The 21,183-nt window shown below is 34.5% G+C and overlaps 1 protein-coding gene across 1 annotated transcript; it reads right to left on the reverse strand.

Moving 5' to 3' along the window:
* Positions 1–3,321: 3,321 nt before the first annotated feature.
* On the reverse strand, positions 3,322–20,772 carry LOC109856828 (sex peptide receptor-like). Its single transcript, XM_020432520.1, has 2 exons — positions 19,328–20,772; positions 3,322–5,320 (listed from the first exon to the last, which is right to left on the reverse strand). The coding sequence occupies exons 1-2, from the start codon at positions 20,343–20,345 to the stop codon at positions 5,109–5,111; spliced, it is 1,230 nt and encodes a 409-aa protein (XP_020288109.1). The 5' UTR covers positions 20,346–20,772; the 3' UTR covers positions 3,322–5,108.
* Positions 20,773–21,183: the final 411 nt, after the last annotated feature.

Raw genomic sequence — 21,183 nt, forward strand, 5'->3', positions numbered from 1 at the left:
TTTTATTAAAAATTCGATATGTCATAAATTTACAGAGAATATATTAAAAACTAATCGATTTTAAAATTTACCAGCCGTATGTAATCGTTGCGCAAAGTTCAAGATTATCGGCGAGATCTTTGTTTTTAATTAATTCTTAAATTCAAACTCTATCGTCATATTCTTTCGCTCACACACACACACACACGCACATACATTTTAAATTGTTTAAATGTTAACTTACAATTCTATTTTGTAGTCATATATTAATACATATCACTTGTATCATTATATTTTCAAATATAACATAAAAATTGGCATATCTCTGTGAGCGAAGAAAATTCTCTCAACATAGAACAAATATTTAACTTCTATCATTTGTATTAATGCACAAAGGTAAATATATTATGATATTGATAATCACACAACGCAATTTAATGGAACAACATTACAAACTCTCGACGTTATCACATATATATATATATATATATATATGTATATTGTATAAAATAACAGATGGGATTGAAGCTCTTATAATATATTAGACAAAACATTTTAACATTAAAAGACTTACATATTAAATTTTCTTTTGTTCGATAAACATTTATGATGTTAGGTTGGAGACAATTTGACGAGATACTTAATGAATTCTCGTTTGTTCTAAAGTTTTTTCTTTCTGTATGTTTTTTTTTTACAAAGAATTTCTCTCGCGATTTTACTGAATGTTTTTGACAACATTATTAGCAGTCGCTTATTTCTTTCTCTTTGTTCCCACATTTTTTTTGTTTTATCTTTCTGTGTTATATCCTGTACGTGGCAGAGAGTTTTACTTTCAAGAAGTACAAAGTAAAGACCCGAGAAATTACCTTGCGTCTTTGAAAAAAAAAAAAAAAGAAAGAGTGCTTGGCCTTTGTCGGTTCCACATCTTGAAAAGGCTTTGGTAAACCCGATCTTTTAATCGATCGTCGTAAATGAGCGTCCAACTCTAACATTGTTTTATCGATACAAAAGATGCTGCCTGTCTCTTCACAAACTCAATACATATTTTATAACTACACATACAGCAAAAGACAATCTTCAAATTGTAACTTTACAACACATTATCGTACACCGCAGCTTTTATTCATTATCTCAATTAACTCGTCGATTGTTGTCAATTGTTTCCTTCGCGAGAAGGAACCAACGAACACTTTTGCTATCCGCTATGTAATAGATACGGCACGCAACAAATCCGTAGAATAGTATCGATGTTGATTTTTTTTTTTTTATATATATAGTAACTACCTTTTTGTTGTGATTTTGTTCTTCTATAGAGTCATTCTATCGCAAAAGGGAAACATTTTACTCGCTTATCTGATACGTGCAGAGGGATAATGTTTCTGTTTCTTTATGAACATGAAGAGGATGATTCAGCTTGCTATTGTTATTGTTACTTACCGCGTAGCTTACTTTCGAGTAAAAAGAACACATTACACGTCTTCGTGTAAATTTGCTTTTTCAGCCAAATATTTTATCAATTTACAAATAATGAAGATCGTTTTCACACAGACGTTTTCTTTTTGTTGACTGGAAACTATAAACAAATTTATTTAAGAACAATACGATACGTGTAGCAACAATTCAATGTTTCTTCAAAGTCTCAATTGAAAACGGTGACTGCGATGTGTGAAGTAGTAACGAGAAATAATAAAATCCGCGCGACAATTTATCGTGTTTTGCGAACGAGCGCAAATAAATAAATCTCTAACTCCAGCGGGGAGAGAGAGAGATCTTTGTGCACTCTCGCATAAGCTACACTTACTACCTACACAATGATTCATTTCATTTTCAAGACGATTAAGTCAGCAACCGCAAATGAGAAAGATAACGATTATAATCGCGACAATTCATCGCGCTTTTATATCGCACACATAGAAGAACTATATAAGATTTAAGCGAGTCCTAATTTGTTGTCTTGCGGTAACACGATTCGCGGATTTCCATTGTTTTGTAATACACGTTGTTTTTTGTTTGCGATCTCGACGATCCAGTTAATTAAGAGTAGTCAAGCGCTTATCTCGAGTTTGCCGCTTCCACAATAAACGCAAAATACGAGATCGTAGCAAGTCTATTCGGCAATTTGATTATTGCGTCCGTGGCGCGCGTTTTAAAAAGTTGAGATCAAGTGTCAATTTTTTTTTTTTTTTTTATCTCATGTGTTGATCGAATGACATTTGGTTTTGTTGTTTGTTTTTTTGTTTTTTTTTTCGACAAATTTTAATATAGCCCGTTCTCGAAAGTTTTCGCTTTAAAAAATTCGATTACACAACCTGACCTAATTTGCTCGGCAAGAGTTCTCGATCCGAGTGCGCATTTTAAGCGGTTTTAGACATATTTATTAAAAAAAACTCTTTTATAGGTGAGGCGTGAAAACGCGCAATACGTTTTTTTTTTTTTTTTATTATACTGCCTTGCAAAAATGAAAACCCATAAATAAAAAGATCACCGATCGAGGCGACCATATATATAAACAGACTTGGTAAATATTTTAAAAACGTTTTTAAAAAAAAAAAAAAAACAGAGTTTATTAGCAGAGTAATAAAAGAAATCGAAACCAATATACCGAGAAAAGAAAAAGATATATATAACATGCACGAGTTTTTTTTTATGATTCTTCTTGTAATTGGAGAAGATTAATATACATTTCAATTATATAATAAAAAGTTCCACTCAGCCACAAGGCGTTTTTTACGTCAATCTGACGTAAAAAAAAAAGACAAAGATAACATTTCAGAGGAAAATACTTTGTGTAACAATTTTTTTTGGAGGGAAGTGGAATGCAAATGATGAACGTAATTTGCATTTAACTTGAGTAAAAGAGGAAGAAGTTGCCTCGGGAAGATTTTTTTGTTTGGAATACGTAACTGCATAAAATGCATGGATCGTAAAGCCGGACTGTCCTTTGGTCGAGCGGAAATTCTACATCTCACATTTTCATCGTTAATTATGTTAATCACTGCGCGCACTTTCGTGCATTCGCATTTCGAATAATTCCATGACAGTCGCTCGTCTATCTGTGATATGCGGAAAAACATTGTGCCAACTTTATCATTGCTAACTTAATTAGGGCGTGTATTTAATTATTCGATTTTCTCAACCAATTTGCCAATCCTACATCCGATTTACACGTGAAATTAATTTTGTTATTTTGCGTTAATTACTACCGAACATATATACATATGATTTTCTAGTACACGATATATACAACTTCGTAATTGAAGAAAATTAATATTGTAATAAAATTTTAACTGCGAGATTTCGCTCGGTGAACAAAATTAAAAATAAAAAAACTTATTTGCGCGCGTGCGCGCGCGAAAATATGTAAATATAAAATATATTTTGCTAAACGTTTGCTTCCGCGTGTCATTAAAACTGCAAGCTTCAGACTTAACGCGCGCGCTGTTTTATATGATATTATTTATATAATCAAAACACATGTCCGTTAAATAAAAGAATTATAATTTAAAAAAATAATGAGAGATAAATAATTTTATTCGCGCACTCTTTGCGCGAAGTTTTAATAATTCGGCACCTCCTAGAAGCGCGGACATTTTATATAGAAAAGTCTTTTAAGTTTCCAATAACAAAGTGGATGACACTATGTTTCGAACTTCGATCGTGTTGCATAGCAAAATGTACGTTAGAAAAATCTAAAAGTACACGAACATTTTGCTGTTGCACTTTCTGAAAAAAAAAAAAAAAGCACGTCGCTTCTCATTTTTCAGTAACTGTTTACAACATATAAACCAAGCTCCATAGATTTTCTGTTGTTGAAAATCCCGTGTTCTTACCGGAGAAAATAAGGCATTGTAATAACCTGCAAATGTTGGAGGCATTAAAGGCTCAGTTTAATAGACGCGCTTTGTTACGTTTTCATTAAGCCGCGTAGTATTAAGTTAATATTAAATTGTTAATATTATATATACATATATATATATAACTGTTAATATTGATAATTTACTTAACGAAACGCGACGCATGTTTAAAGCGTTTTTCAGGCCGCAATTCTCATACCGTAAAATAAACTTAATTAGAGAAAACGCGCAACGTCAAAGTTTTCAAGTTGGATTTTTAAATCAAAAGTTTGAACATAACGCAAATAAAAATTCATTGTACTACCAACATAACAATTACTACTAGAGTTCAAAGCTGAAACTCTAAAATAATAACGTCTATGCGGAGTATATTTTTTTTTGCAGAGATTTTTCTTTTCTTCTGAGTTTCTCTCATTTAAATTATACTTGACGACAATTTGTTTTTGACAAACTTTACAACTCTTATTTCAAAGTACAATATATTAAAAGATACACGCAGAGAGCAGACCAGCTGCCTGCAAAGAAAAAGTATAATACGCATATGTGTGCGTGTACATCTCTGTTGTCACTTTATTTTTGCTATTATTTATTGTTATTCATTTTCTTCGTTGTTTTATTATTTACATTCTTCTTTGAGTGTGTGCCACCGTTAACAAAACAATAGAAGTGTGTAACTTTTTGATTGAAAAATATTTTTTTTCGCATTCAAGCGTAATCCGCATCGCAAAATTAGAGTTACTGACTTTTAAACACGTATCTATTGGAAACATTTTGTGTGTGAATCAATCTTACGTCACAATATGCCAAACGCCCCCGCTGATTGATTTTGCGATTGTAAGTAAGTAACGAACAAAATTAAAAAGAAACATGTTGCGGAAGAAGAATGTACAGCAAGTATCGCCAGCCAACTTAAACAAATATTTGTTACACATCCGACGTGTGGCATGTCCGGAACGCGGTCGGTAGCGCTTGAAAACGCCCGGAGCGTTGTAAAGTTCGCAACGACGGCGCAATTAGGACCGGTGGCAGTAGCGAGCAAATAAATTTCATCTCTTCTCTCTCTTCTCTTTCTTTTTCTTTCTAGCTTTCTTCTTTCCTTGTGTCCGCTTGTGTTGTGTTTGCGCAAAGCTTGGCGAACGGAGAGTCACGGAGAGAAAGGTCCCGTCCTCTTCAACAATCCTCGGACTTGTAGTACGCGCGTCTTGAAAGAAGGCTCTAATCAGCCAGTCTCTCTTTTTAAACCGGATAGCAAAACGTCCGTTGGTTTCTTCGACGCTAAACCTGGGTAACTTGAGTCACCGTGTGATTGGTCCCGGTGTGTCCGTTGTTCTCCATCGATTGGTGCGGCACCGGTATCCACCTGTCGATCAGCCGCCACCGTTTGCAGAACAGCTGATTGAAGGTCGTGCGGAATTGTCGGCTCATGGCACAGTAGAGAATGAAGTTGATGGCCGAGTTTATAAGCGTCAGGATATCTATTACGTCGCCTGTCGACAAACGAACAAAACAAAAAACAAAAACTTGATTAGCAAAAGTTTCGAATTATATCAAAAACAAAAAAAAAAAAAACAAAACGTAAATAACGTATATTTCAGCAACGTTTCCATCAAAACTCAGAAATAATCTTTCAAATGAATTTTTGGAGAAGCGTTTCTGATATCTAGAGCGTAAATTTCTTGTTGACTTGTAAAGAAGCAAAATTTTCTCAAGAAGAAACGTTTCGTTTATGCAAAAAACTTAAAACGCTCTTTTCAAAATTTTTCTTTTCACCGACAGCTAAAAGTAGTTTTAGTTTAGCACGTATCTATATTCGCGTGGGAGAATTTTAATTTCGTTACATAAAAAAGCGAGAAAGTTTTTTTCTTTAGTAGCGATAATTGAGAGTAAATTGGATTAGGATCAACATCTTTTTCAAGAATTCTTCTTTTACATTCAAACGCATATTCGCACTACATTTCGAAAAGCTCTAAAGCCCGAGGTTGAAGAAGTTTTATCCTAGACGGACACCTTGGCTAAAGTCCGTTTTCTACAATTTTTCTTCATGAGAAAAGCTCACGGAAATACTTATTTCCGCGTTTTATTTCGATACTTCCTTATTCCGTCTTTGTTTTCCATTCTCATTCTTATCCAATTTTAAAGAGATTGCGGTCCGCTTTATTTTCTCGAGCACAACAATACTTCAAGTCCCGCGGCGTGACTTGAAAAAAAATCAGTGTGCGCGAACGAATCTTCGCGGTCGGATGCGGAACGTGAGTTTTTCGGGTGACAAATCTCCGTGACGTCGGAATGTCATAAATATAGCGACGTATTTTATAACACTTCATACGTGAGAAGAGACACATGCACCTCAGCGAGCGCGAGTCCTCGCACGTTTTCAAGATTGAACGAAAGTTTTCACGTGCCATGCCGCGCGCGTCCCGACATTTTTCCGTCGGTTGGATAAAATTATATACAATTTTAACGCGAATTGTCTTCCGCTAAATATATAAATAATCTTTTGAATTAATAATAAACTGCTTTAGATACTTTGCGATATTTTACCGCGCTTGATATTGTTCACCAGAGATATTTTTGATTCGTGAAATAAGTGATGTTACAAACACATGTGTACACACGCAGATTTCAATCGTTTACAATATGTATGATTATTACAATTTCAAAACGTATATGTGTTATTTTCGTCGTGTTATTTTATCGGTAACATCACGAACATTATTACAAGCGTTTGTTTAAACTCGATTTTTACACGAACTTTGAAAATTGAAACTTAAATTAGGCTTAATCTTTCGAAGCCGGTGTTATCCCGATATATAATAACAATATGTATAGCGAGATGTAACATTCCAGCATTTTAAATTTAAAATTTAACTTCGTGTCGCGCATACATTGCGCGTGTAACCTATCTCTTTGAAATTTCAGAATGTTTTTTGCTTAAATAGATAATTGAAACTGTCATTATACGGTTTTTAACAGAAAGACACTTCAATATGTAAAATTATTACAAAATCCTCTCTCTATTGTGCAAACATTTTTACCGATTTTCGATCAAGTTGATTAAATCCGAACTCGCGCGATTTGGTTTTAATAAGTAAAAATTAAAAAAAAAAAAAAAAAAAAGAAATATGAATATTTCCAACAAGAAAAGAGTTTTCGCGTTTTCAAATGTTGTCTGTGTCGAGTTAACCGAATTGACGTGGATGCAATTCGAGATTTGTGACGCTGAAATCGTTCTGTCTGCGTTTGTTCTTCGTACGTACGTGATACGGGCCGTTACTTGCGACATTGCTCGGCAAATCGACCATTTTTCTTGGCGAGCAAAACCGTTCCGTTCAAACAACGTCGCGATTTCCGCGCGCGTTTCGAGAATGCAAAAAAAAAAAAAAAAAACGCGCGAATATTTCTTTTACCAATTTTTCCACACGCCACACGGCATCACGACGACATTTTGCATTAATTAATTACTTATAATATAAACTTGTTTTACGCGCGACCCGCGCATTATACGAATTTTCCAACAAGTTGTCGCGTCGCTTACCTTACATTTGCGTTTCGCGCGACATTTAACGCGACCTTTTACGGTTGTCAGAGGAAGTAATAACGGAGGGTTTTGCGATGTCGCTCTTCTTTGATGAAGAGAACGTCGAAGTATTTTCTTCCGAGTGGTTTTTCATGGTGATTTTCAGATTTACATTTAAATATAACTTATAACGAACGCGCAAAGTTTATATTTCTTATTTTTCCGTTTTTATAGGTATACAATAGACTTATCTGCTCTCTTCCGTATTTTCTTAATACGCACTATATATACATATATGTGCATACATATACAATATACAGCTTGCATAAGGATAATGCGTACAAAAAAAAGGAATACACGCACGCGCATTTTATCGAGTTTTTTTGTATGTACATACGTATGTAAAAATCTAACCGTCGTGTCGCGTTGTTACGCAACAACAGATTCTTTGAGGGATCGTACCCCCGTGTCGCGTATCGGAATTTTTTTTAAAGAGAAGCCAATAAAAAAAAGTGACTGAGTGTATAGGGCAATAATTTAGTAAGGTTATAACAGTTGCGCTTCGTGTGTGATTAAATTTCTCTCTGCTACGTGTCTGGTTTTATGATTGCTGTTACGTCGCCATCCACACACCATTGTTTGCGGATGCTGTACGCACGACGTGATGTGTACGCAACATCGGTGTTTATCTTGCAAAAAGCTCTTGTTATTGCAGTATAATGAGGAATCGTAGTGAGGCACGAATAATAGAAGATGAATGAAATACAAACGCACAGCTCGAACAGAAGATCTGCACTTGCAATATATATCTGTAACCGCTCTTTGTGTGTTCCGGCCGTTTCGTTTCGGTTTCCGCGTGTGATAAGTGTCACGCATCCCCTCCGTATCGAACGTTCAAGTAAATATCCCGAGGAAGGGACGATTCTTCGCGGAAGGAAAGTTTCTCAGAGAGAAGTTTCAAGGGCGCGGAAATAGAAAAAGATATATGTGACACACCGGTGCGATATTTGTGCGATGATATTTTTCGAGTGTTTGCCGATATATTCTTCTTCGACATCCTCGAGATGATTATTCTTTTTTTTTATATTGAAAAACAAGTAAAGTCTCGATTCGCGATCTCTTACGATATTTTGTGGACAATGGATAAATACAATAGGTAAAATGCAACGTGTGTGTTTGTGACGTTTTGGTTTCTTTCTTTATCCTCCCGGTAAAAAATTTTTCACGTATAAAATTGTACGGACATATTCGGTATATAAATTTGCATAATTAGATATAATAATTTTAATTTGTGTATAAGTATATATATATATATGATTATATATCAAAACTTTTTTAAAAATATAGTAAAAATATAGTTTTATATAATTTTTTGTATCTAACATAATACTAATAGAGTTATTTTGTAATTTGATACGGAATATCTCTGAAGCCATTCTCTTAAAAAAGAAATTCTCCGTGTAAAAAAAAATATATAAAATTGTATGGCCAAAAATAAAATTGTATGGACATATTCGGCGTATAAATTTGCATAATTAGATATAATTATTTTAATTTGTGTATAAGCATGTATAAAAAATTTTTTACCGGGGTGAAATCATTATATAAAATAATATTACACTTTTTTTTGTTGAAAAATTAAATTTATAAAGTTTCTTAAGGGAATTCCGAGAAATTTCAAAATTACGTGTCATTTTTAATGGTATAAACCATTACGTGCTTTATGGTGTGCTTCTTCTAATCAAGATCTGACAAGAGTCTTACAGCTTCAAACGATCGTTCCGTACGATTCGTGAACAAAAAAGACTGTACGAGTTTTCTCTCCCTTCGTCAATAAGAAGCACTCGGAAAACGCGTCTCAAGTGATCCTTAATCAGTGTGGTAGAATCGTAAGAACAAAGATCAAGAATAGATCCCCTACTGAGATTGTTCTATCAAGCTTTGTTAAATCTATTAAGGTATTCTCCTTCTCGCGATCAGAAAAAAAAGAACATTTCGGTTTTTCTCTTTCGATTTCGATCAACTGAGCTGGAAAAATAAATTACTCTTTTTCTCTCTTCGCGTCCGTCTTCGGTGTATTTTTGTCCAGGTTCAACTCGCGTGCTTTGAACTGCGATACTTTGAGCGTAACGTCCAGCATCACGTTTATCGTCTTGTTACATAGCAAATTCGTCGTATAGCCGTTTGTTAAATGTTGCCGCACGAGCGCATATACATGCGCCGCTCACACACACGATTTTCTTGAATTTTCTGTTCGCTCTTACGAGCATTACGCGGTATTACGAAAATACAGAAGGTGTGCGAAAAACTGTGAATCCAAAGTGGCGTATTTTTCTAAACTATTTTATCGAACAACAACGACATGTGTGCGACATGGATAAACTTAAAAGATGGTTTTTTATCTTGATTCGACCGAAACGAAATTGTATATTTTAAACGTTTGAAATATTTTTGCGCCGAAAATGTATGCGCACAATTTTACATCTAAAATTTTTTTTTAGAGCAAAGCATTTTTCAATTTTATATATATATATATATTTTTTTTTTAAATTCCAATATCGCAAATTAGTTGCGATATTGAAATTTAAAAAACACTTTCAGTTTCGCGAGAATATTGTATAATAAACTCGAGACCGAGTATAAACAAAGTTTTGAAAAGTTTTTGATTCAATGATTTTGTATGGAGATCGACAAAACAAGTTTCTTTCAATACATACGAATTTTATAAGCTTTCTCAAAACAGATACTAGAGACAAGATTACATTAGGCGACCTATATCTTTTTAAAGTTCAATAAGAAATTTTTTTCTTATAGAGGACATTTGTTGTTGTGTTAAGCTTTTGAAAGAAAAGTAGGTCACATCTATTTTAATATTTTTTTATCACTATACACGATTGTGCACATGATATAAAAGTATGTTTAATCATATCGCCAGATTATATTGTTTTTTTTTTTAGATTGAAAAGCGATTAAAAAAACATTAGAACATGTCTTTTTGTTGTAAAAAGAAGGATTTTTCATGTGAGCGTAAGTTAAAAAAACAATATTTGGTATTCGGAATATTTGATTAAAGTGTGATAATGTGTGCGTACGCGACGTTAATAGGAAATAGTTGGAATAATATAGTTTCGTGTAAAACATGCCATAAGCATACAAAATGGAGATTATATTATTTTATATTGTTTTTTTTTTTATCTTTTTTTTATTACAAATGCTTTGACTGAAGAAACAAAATCCATGTAACTCAACGATTCTATAGGTTTTGAAGACGATCAATCATTTTTGTTGAAAATTGACATGTTTTCAAAGAAAACGATGTATTTAATGCTTTCAGTGACGAGCGCATCTCTTATGTAATTCGCAGTACAGAAACATTACGCAGTTGTACATTTTTATGACGTTTAAAATTTTTAATACGCGAGATATGGCAAATTATTAAAAAAAAAAACACACAAAGATAAAATATATTTCGAACGCATTTTTCGAACGGTGCATTAAATGTAGCAAACACCGCGCTAAATATATTTATATTTATATACAACGCTATATATATATATATATATATATATATATTTTTTTTTTAATATATATTCAATATTATAAATGTCGCGCTTATTTTAATATATATGTATTGTTATATTAAATCTATTTTTGCAGTAATTTTCATTAAGGTATTTTTTCAATATAGATTAACTTTTGGAGCATAACATGCATGTGTGAATCATGTAGGCTCTCTATCTGGCAAACCATTCATCGTAATCCGATTACGTTCCATCCATTTAAAAGTAAATAAAAAAAAAAAAAAAAAAAACACAAAATAAAGAAGTGTATGCATATGCCGCACGTGAAAAAAATATGGTTCATGTAAATTTACTCTCACACACACACACGTGCGACAAAAAGCACGGTCAATCCACCGGCAATTTACACGATATTGTTACATGAAACAAAAAGAACACCTCTATTATCTCGACACATACAAATGTATGTGTTTGGGATTGTTCGTTAGATCAGAATCTAATTTTGATAATTTAATTTAATTTCGACACACAAATATTTTTTCTTCGCACAAAAATTCAATGTTTATTATCAATGCTGCAATTTGATATTTTTACAGTTACACTACACTTAACGTTGTAACAAAGTTATCATTCATTCGTTACGTGTTATCTTTGGTAATAATAATATCAATTCTTTTGTTGCACAAAAAAGTTACAAAACTTTGTGCAAAACTTTTGCGGAATGATATAATCGTATCTCAGTTTAATTAATCGGCATCTATTTATATCGCGAGTAAAAATACATAGCAGATTCTTGCGGATGAACTCTTCTTGAGAGAAAAGTTCTCTTAATTAACTTCTCCGTTTTGCACGGAGAACACAGTTAAATGAAATTGCTCATCGCACTACCGGCGAATTCGTCTTAGAGTCATTTCACGGGTACAAAAAAAAAAAAAAAAAAAAAAAAAAAAAAAAAAAAAAAAAAAAAAAAGAAAAAAAAACCAAGAAAAAGCGGAAGAAAAATTTCGTGTTTATATTATTATCACTTTGCGAGAATAATTTCATAAGACTGCAACAATCACGTAACTTGTATAATTGCTGGCTAAAGAAGCGACATTTTCTCTTCTACATAAAAAAGAGATTCTTTGTTCCCTTACTGTGTGTAATATAACAATATCATTAGCCAATATACTTAAAAAAAAAGCGCAAAATTCATTTCTTTAATACAACGAGTTACTTTCTACGTATTTTTCCGAGATAAAAAAAAAAAAAAAAAACAAAGGCCGGGGTGGAGAACACCAGTGTGAGAAAACACGTAACGGATTAAATTATTTCACACATCGTCAGGTCAATTATATCAACGGATCTAAATATACGTGTGGGGAAACGCGCGCGATGTGTATATTTTTATACGCGAGCACACCGCGTATACAACACCCACACACGCACCACACAACAGTCACATCGTGTAGGTTGATCTGACTGCCGTTATGGTTCTTCTTGCTCGCACAATTTTGTCAAGCAAACTGTTTATTTCATCGACGAGAAACATATTTATTATTCACGAGGGGAACACTTCTCCTTTGTGAGAGTCCATCCCTTATGCGCCGCGTCTCGTACACTCGTTTATTCCCAGTAGCGTGCTGAGATATAACGCGCGACGTGATGTTGCGTTTACAGTCGGTCGGAATCGGTATAGCTTTTGCGCCTTCTTGTCGGAGTCCAACTTATCCCCCCGTTGCCCTCGTTATCCTGTCCTCAAATTATTCACAGCCTACTCTCATTACCAAGAGCATTTACTCAGGAAGAGTTGTTGTGTAACTTCCGTTGCATATTTTATCCCGCGCACAGTATCAGACACGTTGCGCGTAAATTTGTGATCAGGTATATAGATTGTACATACGCGCTCGCGGGAAATAGATAGAAGTTAATAAAAATATAAAATTATATAATAATATTATATTATTATTAATTATACAGACACATATGTGTGTCACTTTACACACTAAAAAAATTGAAAAATAAAGTGTACATCAGCGAATTGGGTTATCTTAGAGAGAGAGGTTTTTTTTCTCAATATTACTTCGTTCAATTTCGCATTATTAATTATCTACGGTACAATCAAACTCCTTCTCCTTCGTAATTTCAACGAAAGTTGTGTATAAAAAAACCACACTATATGCGCTATCAAGCGCCGTTTAGCATTTCGCTCGGAATCGTCGACGAAGCCATTCACATTTGTTGTTCCAAGCGCGAGATATAAGCGTTTGTTGTTCTTAAATTACGCGGTTTGTTGACGCAAAGTGCAGTCTCTGGGTAAAGAACTTTACCGTCATATCGTCACGCTCTCATTGCAAAACGCAAACCGTTCGCGTTGATGTCGTTTTAACGGGAACTAAAGTATCATCACATTCGATGCGATACGAACAGTCGCGCGTAATGCGCTTTACGCGTTCCGATACACACGGGCCGGTGGTCATTAAGAGCGCGAGAAAGGTAACAGCGGCAAATGACACAAATGCGATAACGACTGAAATTATATCAAGCAAGTTTTATTATTGCGCCCATCGCGCCCAATGTTATTTATGCAAATAAAATTTATCGGATATAATTTTGTATGTTTTACGCGTCGCGTAAATAAATATTCCGTATATATATATGTATGTACGTAATCGCAAAGTTTTCACATTTTCCTTTTACACAATAACGCAGTTATTACACAAAACGTGTGTATAAAAACCTAATGATGTATGTGCGTTTCGAATTGTATTATCAATGATATCATTCATCGCGCGTAAATCGCGCGTGGACCGATTTCCTCCGGCAAGTAGTTTATTTATAACGTATATATCCTGTGCTTTCTGCGTACATTGGCGGCGCGCCAGTATAATCTTACTCTTCGCGTGTGTGAGTTTCTAACATTGAGCTTCTTCCGAATGGATTTTTCGGCACTCGGTTGATAGTGTGCAAATTGACGTGTGCAGCGCAAAGTTTCTTTTCGAAATGTGTCAATATCAGCATACACACACACACACACACACACACGGCTGTCACTTTCGCGTAAAGCTGTTTACGCGTTTACAGCACGGCGGCGTTGAATAATACGTGATGTGAAACCTTTGCGCATCCCCCCCCCCCGATATCTGCGAGATCTAATATTGGCACCGTATCGAGAATTCGACCACGTAGGAATCCGATGCTTTGTCATTGAGAAAGAAAAGTACATATGTTTCCTGTTGCTAATGAACTGGCAATTATGTGAATTTTCTCTCATTAGATTGTAAACTCAAGACAATTTTGAACGAACCACCATTGCGGAATTAGTTTCAGCGAACTTCCAGGCGCGAAAGTTTAATTCAGTTGCGTTTTATGCGGAAATTGTTTTTTATTTTTTTATTTTTTTTTTTTTTTTTACACGGTTTACATGTATAACTCCCGACTTTTTATTTTAGTTAAAAATGACAACGGCAAAAACGCGAATCGCGGCGAATTTAATTTTCTCGTTCGGTTTCTTTTCTTCGGCGAAGTCGGGAAATTGAATGAGCGCTCTCGAATGAGATTACGAACTTTTACATTAAATTACGAACTTCTAATCAGCTACAGGTTAACAATTATCGGCGAAGAACAAACGGAAATCGACGGAAAAACAAACCGCATGTAGAAAAAAAAAGAAAAAAACTAAAATTCTTTCACCGACTTCTTACATTTTAGTTGGTTTGTTTTTATTGTTCGTGCAATCTTTGTTTTTCACCGAGATGAGAATTCGTATGTTATCTCTTGGCCGTGGTCAAACTTGGAAATGAGCTTGCGTTACTTCACGTACGGCATTGACATCATGTGCAATCGTGTACAGCACGTGATGCGCTTTGCTTTTGCCGTACATTGCGATTACATTTGCACAGGCGACCACACTTCCGTAAAGGTACACGCGATAATCAGAATATACCAATCGGAGATGGAACGCAAATGAAACGAGGCCACTCTACTAGACACTAGTTGCATATCAAAAGCACGCACATAGATAAATCTACCTTGAAACTGCCTGTCGTTTGCACTACTACGCGCAATCCTAGGGCGACAGACGGTCGTATATTCTCTTTTTGATATTTTTAAATATTACAAAATCTCTAGAACACAAAAAAATATTCTATTTGCTTAGTTTTCAATTTCAAACAACAATGTATCGAGAAACATTTCGCAAATTGTTCTAATTTCTACATTTTTTTATATACATATTTGCGAATATTTATTGCAGAATGTACAATTGATCAAAATCAAATTATATCAATTAAACAAAATTCAGAAATTTGAACGAGTGAAATTATTCGAATAATTTCGCGCGTGGTATTGTTAAGCACGAGGATAACAATAAATTTTTCATACAAAAGCGTGTGCAAAACAAACGATAAATCTTAGTCAAATTAAATATAAGCTATTCTTTCAGATAAAATTAATAAAGATTCACGCTTTTCCGACGTCTTGACAGTATGATTTGTCTTTCGCTCGCATCATTAATTTAATTTTTTGTTGTAACAGAAAAGAAACGAAATTGAATTAAAAAATATTGATCGCGCGGAGAAATTACAAAAATTTAAAACTCACATTTTGGTTGTAATTTTAATCATCATCAGCTTAAAAAATAGAAATAATAAAAGTTTTAAATTTATAAAAAAGTATAGAGAGAAAATGTATTTTATGTACGATGAAAATTGAAATACTGATCCTATCTCAAACATCATAAATTATTAGAAAAAGACAAGAAAATTTTCGCGATCAGAAAGAGATATTCGCAAATTATACGAGACGGTAAATCATAATAAAGTGTCACATTTTATCTCTTCTTATCTAACGTAACTGTTTTACAGAAAGCGACCGAATATGGTCTGATAATTGAGTCCGGGAAATTGGAAAGAAAGCAATTTTAACCGCGCAATAAAGCGGAAAATGAAAATGTGCTATTATTCGCGATACAAGAGAGAGAGATGTCACGTCTCTTCTCTTTTTCTGTCATGTTTGAAAATAATTTACAAGAATATTTGATGGAAGATAACATGTACGTTAGAAAGAAAGCGGGAGTATGCAAATTTTAAGAGATTCGCAGAATTTTGTGTAAATAATTCGAAATATTAATAAAGCTACAATATCTATACCTTTAGTTTCGATCTTGAGTAGAAAATCGAGCGTATTTAGTATTTTATGCGGATTGCGAATGGAGAAAACTTTAATCACAATCTATGTGTAATATAACTTCCCCTTCTTTAACGATTTCATATGTGATGTACGCAAGTATTGATTTTTTTCTCATGTCATGGTTTTGCTTTTTTGCCCTTTTCTTTGATAAGAAAATTATTCCGATAAGAGAACATATTTTCCTTACAAAGGAATTAATTTATTTTTCATTTCTATAGTAAATCTAATATAAATTGCACGAAATCATAAAAATTGGTATTCAAGAGAGAGCGACGGTGTGTATAATTTAAAAAGAGATAAATTAATTAAAAATACTCAATTATATACAACATTTTGCGCGAGGAATTTATGATGTGTTGTGTTTTATTATAAAACGCGATAAAATACAGCTTAGATAAACAAGTTGTGAATGACGGAACAATATATATTGATATATTGTTTTTTAAAAAAAGATTCTCGCGTTGTGCTTTCAAAACGTTCGCGTTTCATAACGATATGTATGACGTGCGGAGTAAAGCGCAGGTTAACCGATGGAACACAACAACGAAAACGCCGGCAACCATATAAAGCAATCATATTTGATGTCTGTGAAATGCATAATTTGTTCCACACGAAGTGTGTGTTTCCTGCCACGATTTCATGTTTTACACACGAGACATATCTCGCAATATTGAACGCATCAATTATGAAATGACCATTCGCCGGAAAGACTTTTACATATAATTCAGAATATTGCTTTTCTCGTCTCTCATTCTTCCTGACAAAAGTGATCTCCCATTACGGAAATTGTTCCGCGTAATTTAAATATAAAATTTAATTTAATTTTACATTTATACAATTAACAAGCAAATACGGTAGAACTTCGATAACTCGAATCTCAAGGGAAGAGCTAAAATCTTCGAGTTGTAGAGGTTTCGACTCTTATCGAAGTTCCCTTTTCCTTTCCGCGAAGCGGAAGGGAATGAACAAAATTTTCGTCTCTTACAGAGGTTTTCGAGTTATCGAGATTCGAGTTATCGAGATTTGATTACTGTGTTTAAAGGTGAGATAAGATTCGTCGCGTTCACTTTTAAATCTGAGTTAATTTTATACGCGCGCACAAATTTTTTATACGTACATATTTTATTACATCACGAATATGCGAAGAACGACATTAACAAATCATTTTTTTACGCGCGTAAAATATTACCGTAACACTTACTTCTGATGTGCGATTACACTTCATATATAAAGTTTCTTTTATACTTATACTGTCGGAAAGAAAGCGGAGAAATTGTCGTTTCTCACGCTAAGACTGCTTTCTTACTTCTAATACGAACTTTTATGCGTTCGAAGTTCATACGCTTGCCTCGTAAATATCGAATTTACGGCAATATGTATTTACAGCAGTTTTATAAACATTTGTAGATCAATTTCGTCAAATTGGCAACAAAAATGTTACGGATCGTACATTTCTTCAAGTTTTTGTGATAAATTTTAAATTAGATTGCTCTCTGTCTGTCTCTCTCTTTCTCTTTCTCCCTCCAGTTTTGAGTCGCTCGAGAACTCAATGCTCATTAGCGCGCATTTTCATCAATGTAATATTTTTGTTGTATATGCACGTGTGCGTATACGTGTGCATAATTCGGGATTAAGTAGCATTATGCAGTATTAATGTTACATATAATAACACACAGAAATATATAACAAACGAGTAACAATTCCCCTTTCTCTCTGCACGTGGATTCAATGAGCAAACAGCGATTCTAGATATGATACCATATAAGCGAATCGCACACAATATATCAATGATCGAATATTGTTTATTGTTGCAGTGCTGTTGAAGTTCTTCTCATCGCGTTAAGCTGTATAAAAATTTACTGCGGATTCAGAATATTGAAAATTAAAAGACGCATAATATATTATATTAATACAACGCGTTGTGTATAATATTGTTATTTTTCAAGATAATTTAATTTCCCCACGTGTTTGTTATTATCGCGCGGTAATAGATATTTAAATATTGTATCTGTGACAAAATAAACACAGCGTAATTTGCTAATTCAATATTAGATCTATCGACGTGCATACATATACGCGACGTATTAATTTAACAATATATTAAACGTTCACAAATATTGCCAGTGCTTTTAATACAAAACCAACCGCACGCGATAAAAAGACCGAATCGAGATCTATTTTTAATTTATGCAATTTAATACTTCATTCTCTTATATTTGTCTTGTGACACACTCGCGTATGTTACATCCCAAGAAACAATAAAAACATATCAAATATAAGATTACGCATACGTGATCGGATCGCGTCAAATTTTCCATCTGATCTTATTATAAGATTATACATGATCTTGCACATATGCTATCTAGTTTTTCTCAGAAAATTATATTCTCTATTTTTTCTCAGAAAATTACGTATATTTTTATTACGAATTCGGTGATGTATTTGCGAAGGGAGGAGGATTATCTAAGAAGAAGCTGAAATAACGAGTTTTTTCAGATCTCGTATAAAAATATTGAAAAAGGGAGAAGAATTGCTTTCTTTATAGAAGGATATAATATAATTCGACGACCGTACGATTTAGATGGTAATATTCTGTAAAATTCATCCGTATAGAAAATTGTATGGTTTTTTTTGTTTTCGCAATTATAGAATTTTATCGCGCGCAGTTGGAAATTATATTGGTATATAATTGTACGTTATAAATAAAATTTTAAAAATCATCACCTGCCAAAATTAAAATATTAAATTAAGAAACACGAGATATTTGCACGAGATAGAATTGCAAATTCGACGACTACAATAAATATAAAAGAGAAGGCTAAAATTCACGGAAATAATACTGTGAGAAGTTCAAATATATTCAATAAAACCGGCAAATATTGCATACGAATGTTAACACTTAGAGTTAATATATTTTCATGTGTGTACACGTCTATATATAAAATATCCCGAACAAAAATCAAAATGTTCGAAAAATATGAATATAATAAAATACAATATCCAAAAATATAATAATGAGCAGAGGTTTCATGTACCTAGCAAAAAAAAGCGGTTATAATTACACGTTTGCGTTTAATAATAACTGTGTAACGATGAATAATAGAAATAAAATAATAGATAAAAACTAAAATTTGAATCAAAATAGGCGGTGAAATAATACGCGAGAAGGAAAGGATACAACAAATTTTCGCAAGAATTGGAAGTTAGGTACGTCTTCTCAAACAATTGCGCGACTGATTATCGCACTTTTAACAAGATTGACGCTAGTTGGTTAATGTCGGACTCACCTAACATGACGTAGCACGTGTTGAAGAAACTCGTTCCGAGAATAACACTGAGCAGCCCTAAAATACCCTGCGGCATTTCGGTTACGAGGAACAGCAGCAGCACCGCCAGCAACATCATTGTGGTCCTGTCAGTCTGTCGTTCCTTATCGGCGCCCTTCCGTCTCTTCTTGGGTTTCTCGCAGGCGTGTTCCTTACCGTTGCCCATCTTAATCGCGATGTTCTTCGTGGTTAGCTTCTTTCGTCTCTTTTTCGCTTCCAACAGCACCATCACCAGCTTGATGCTCAACATCGTCAAAGCCGCGCAAGGTATCAGCTTGATCACCACACTGTAGATCCAGAAATTGATATCTTTAAGTAGGTCACTCATCTCGACGAGTTTCACGAAGTACAGGGTGGTATTGGTTGCGCCCTCGAGCATCGTGCCATTGGTCATTCCGGTCAGATTGACGCTCATCCCCCGCTTGTTGAGCATTTCAACTCGCGGTCTCACTTCGGTGGTAATGTACAGCGGCACGCATAATATAGGACAGCAAATATAAGCGAAGAGAATCACCAGAATTGTGCGCTTGTCGCTGCACCACTCGTGATTTCTCTGCGGATAAGCAACGGCGATATATCGCCAGATCGCCAAGGTCACCGTCAGACAGATCGAGATCGTGTGACACACCTGGCCGAAGTTCGAGTGAAACAGCACGAACACGCTCCAGCCGTAGGTGAAGGTGTCTCTGCGAGATCGTTTGTAAAGATACATGTGAATCGCGTAGGGAATGTACTCGATCATAACGAGCAGATCGGCCACAGCCAGGCCGGTGAGAATCATATTGGTTGGCGATCGCATCTCCCGGCGTGTCAGCACCGCGATATTCAGGAAATTGGCAATCGAGCCAAATATGCATACCAGCAAACTGGCCCAGCCGTGCAACTGACTATACCAGCTATGAAACGAATCCAAATGGCACTCGTATCCTGTGAGCGTTGCCACGGGCAACGTTGTCGTGAGATTCAGACTAGAATTCATCTTTGCGCGAAAAGAGAGAGAAAGAGAGAGAGAGAAAAAAAAACACTCGGAAGTAAAAAAAAACGGAATAACACTTGTTATATATATAACGGAGGATTAACGAAACGCTTTTTCTTCCGACCGGATCATTACTCCGCGCGCGGAGTAATTCGTTTCATCGTTTTGCCAGCACGTTTCGGCAAGACTAGAACTCTCGCGAACAACATCATCGAGTTTTTGCCAAAAAAAAAAGGATTTAGAGAATTTTCTATTCTAACAATTAATTAATTCAAATATGGGAATATAACGACTAACGAAGATATCGAATACATCAATTGTCATATCTCGGTGAAAATGTTCTCGGCTACTTCTCGAGAACTTCAATTCGCAACACTTGGCACACCTCGGCGTAAACCGGAAGACGGTTTTTTTTTTTTTTTTTTGTTCTTTCGATCTTAAACAATTCAGATCAGACGTTGTGCGACAACGAAAAGTATCGCTTCAAAGCCACTTACGAGTTTGATCGACTATACTTTCGGTGTTAGAAAACAAAAACAAAAAAAAAAAAAAGAAACATTCATTGATTCAACGCCCAGACAGCGTGGCAACTTTTCTCTCAATTCCTTGAACTGGAAATTGCACGGTAACTTCGAAGCGATTCGTTTCTCGTACACGCGGTGCGATCGGGAAGAGACGTACACGATGTACTTCGTCACGCGGTCAGATATATCATTTCTTCGATCCAAATAAAAAAAAATTCATAAGATAAATGTATTGTCGGAGGGAGAAAATACGTTTCACGTGTTGCTCTCTTGTCAATGGAAAAGCGCGAAAAAAAAAATTGTTGGAAAATTTTTAA

This window comes from Pseudomyrmex gracilis, unplaced genomic scaffold (genome assembly GCF_002006095.1).
Source record: "Pseudomyrmex gracilis isolate BER0280 unplaced genomic scaffold, ASM200609v1 scaffold_136, whole genome shotgun sequence".
Taxonomy (NCBI): Eukaryota; Metazoa; Arthropoda; class Insecta; order Hymenoptera; family Formicidae; genus Pseudomyrmex; species Pseudomyrmex gracilis.

Coding starts and splice junctions, on each gene's coding strand:
- LOC109856828 (XM_020432520.1), bottom strand. CDS start 20,345: ATGAATTCTAGTCTGAATCTCACGACAACGTTGCCCGTGGCAACGCTC. Junction 5,321..19,327: donor CACGTGCTACGTCATGTTAG/GTGAGTCCGACA, acceptor GTTTGTCGACAG/GCGACGTAATAGATATCCTG.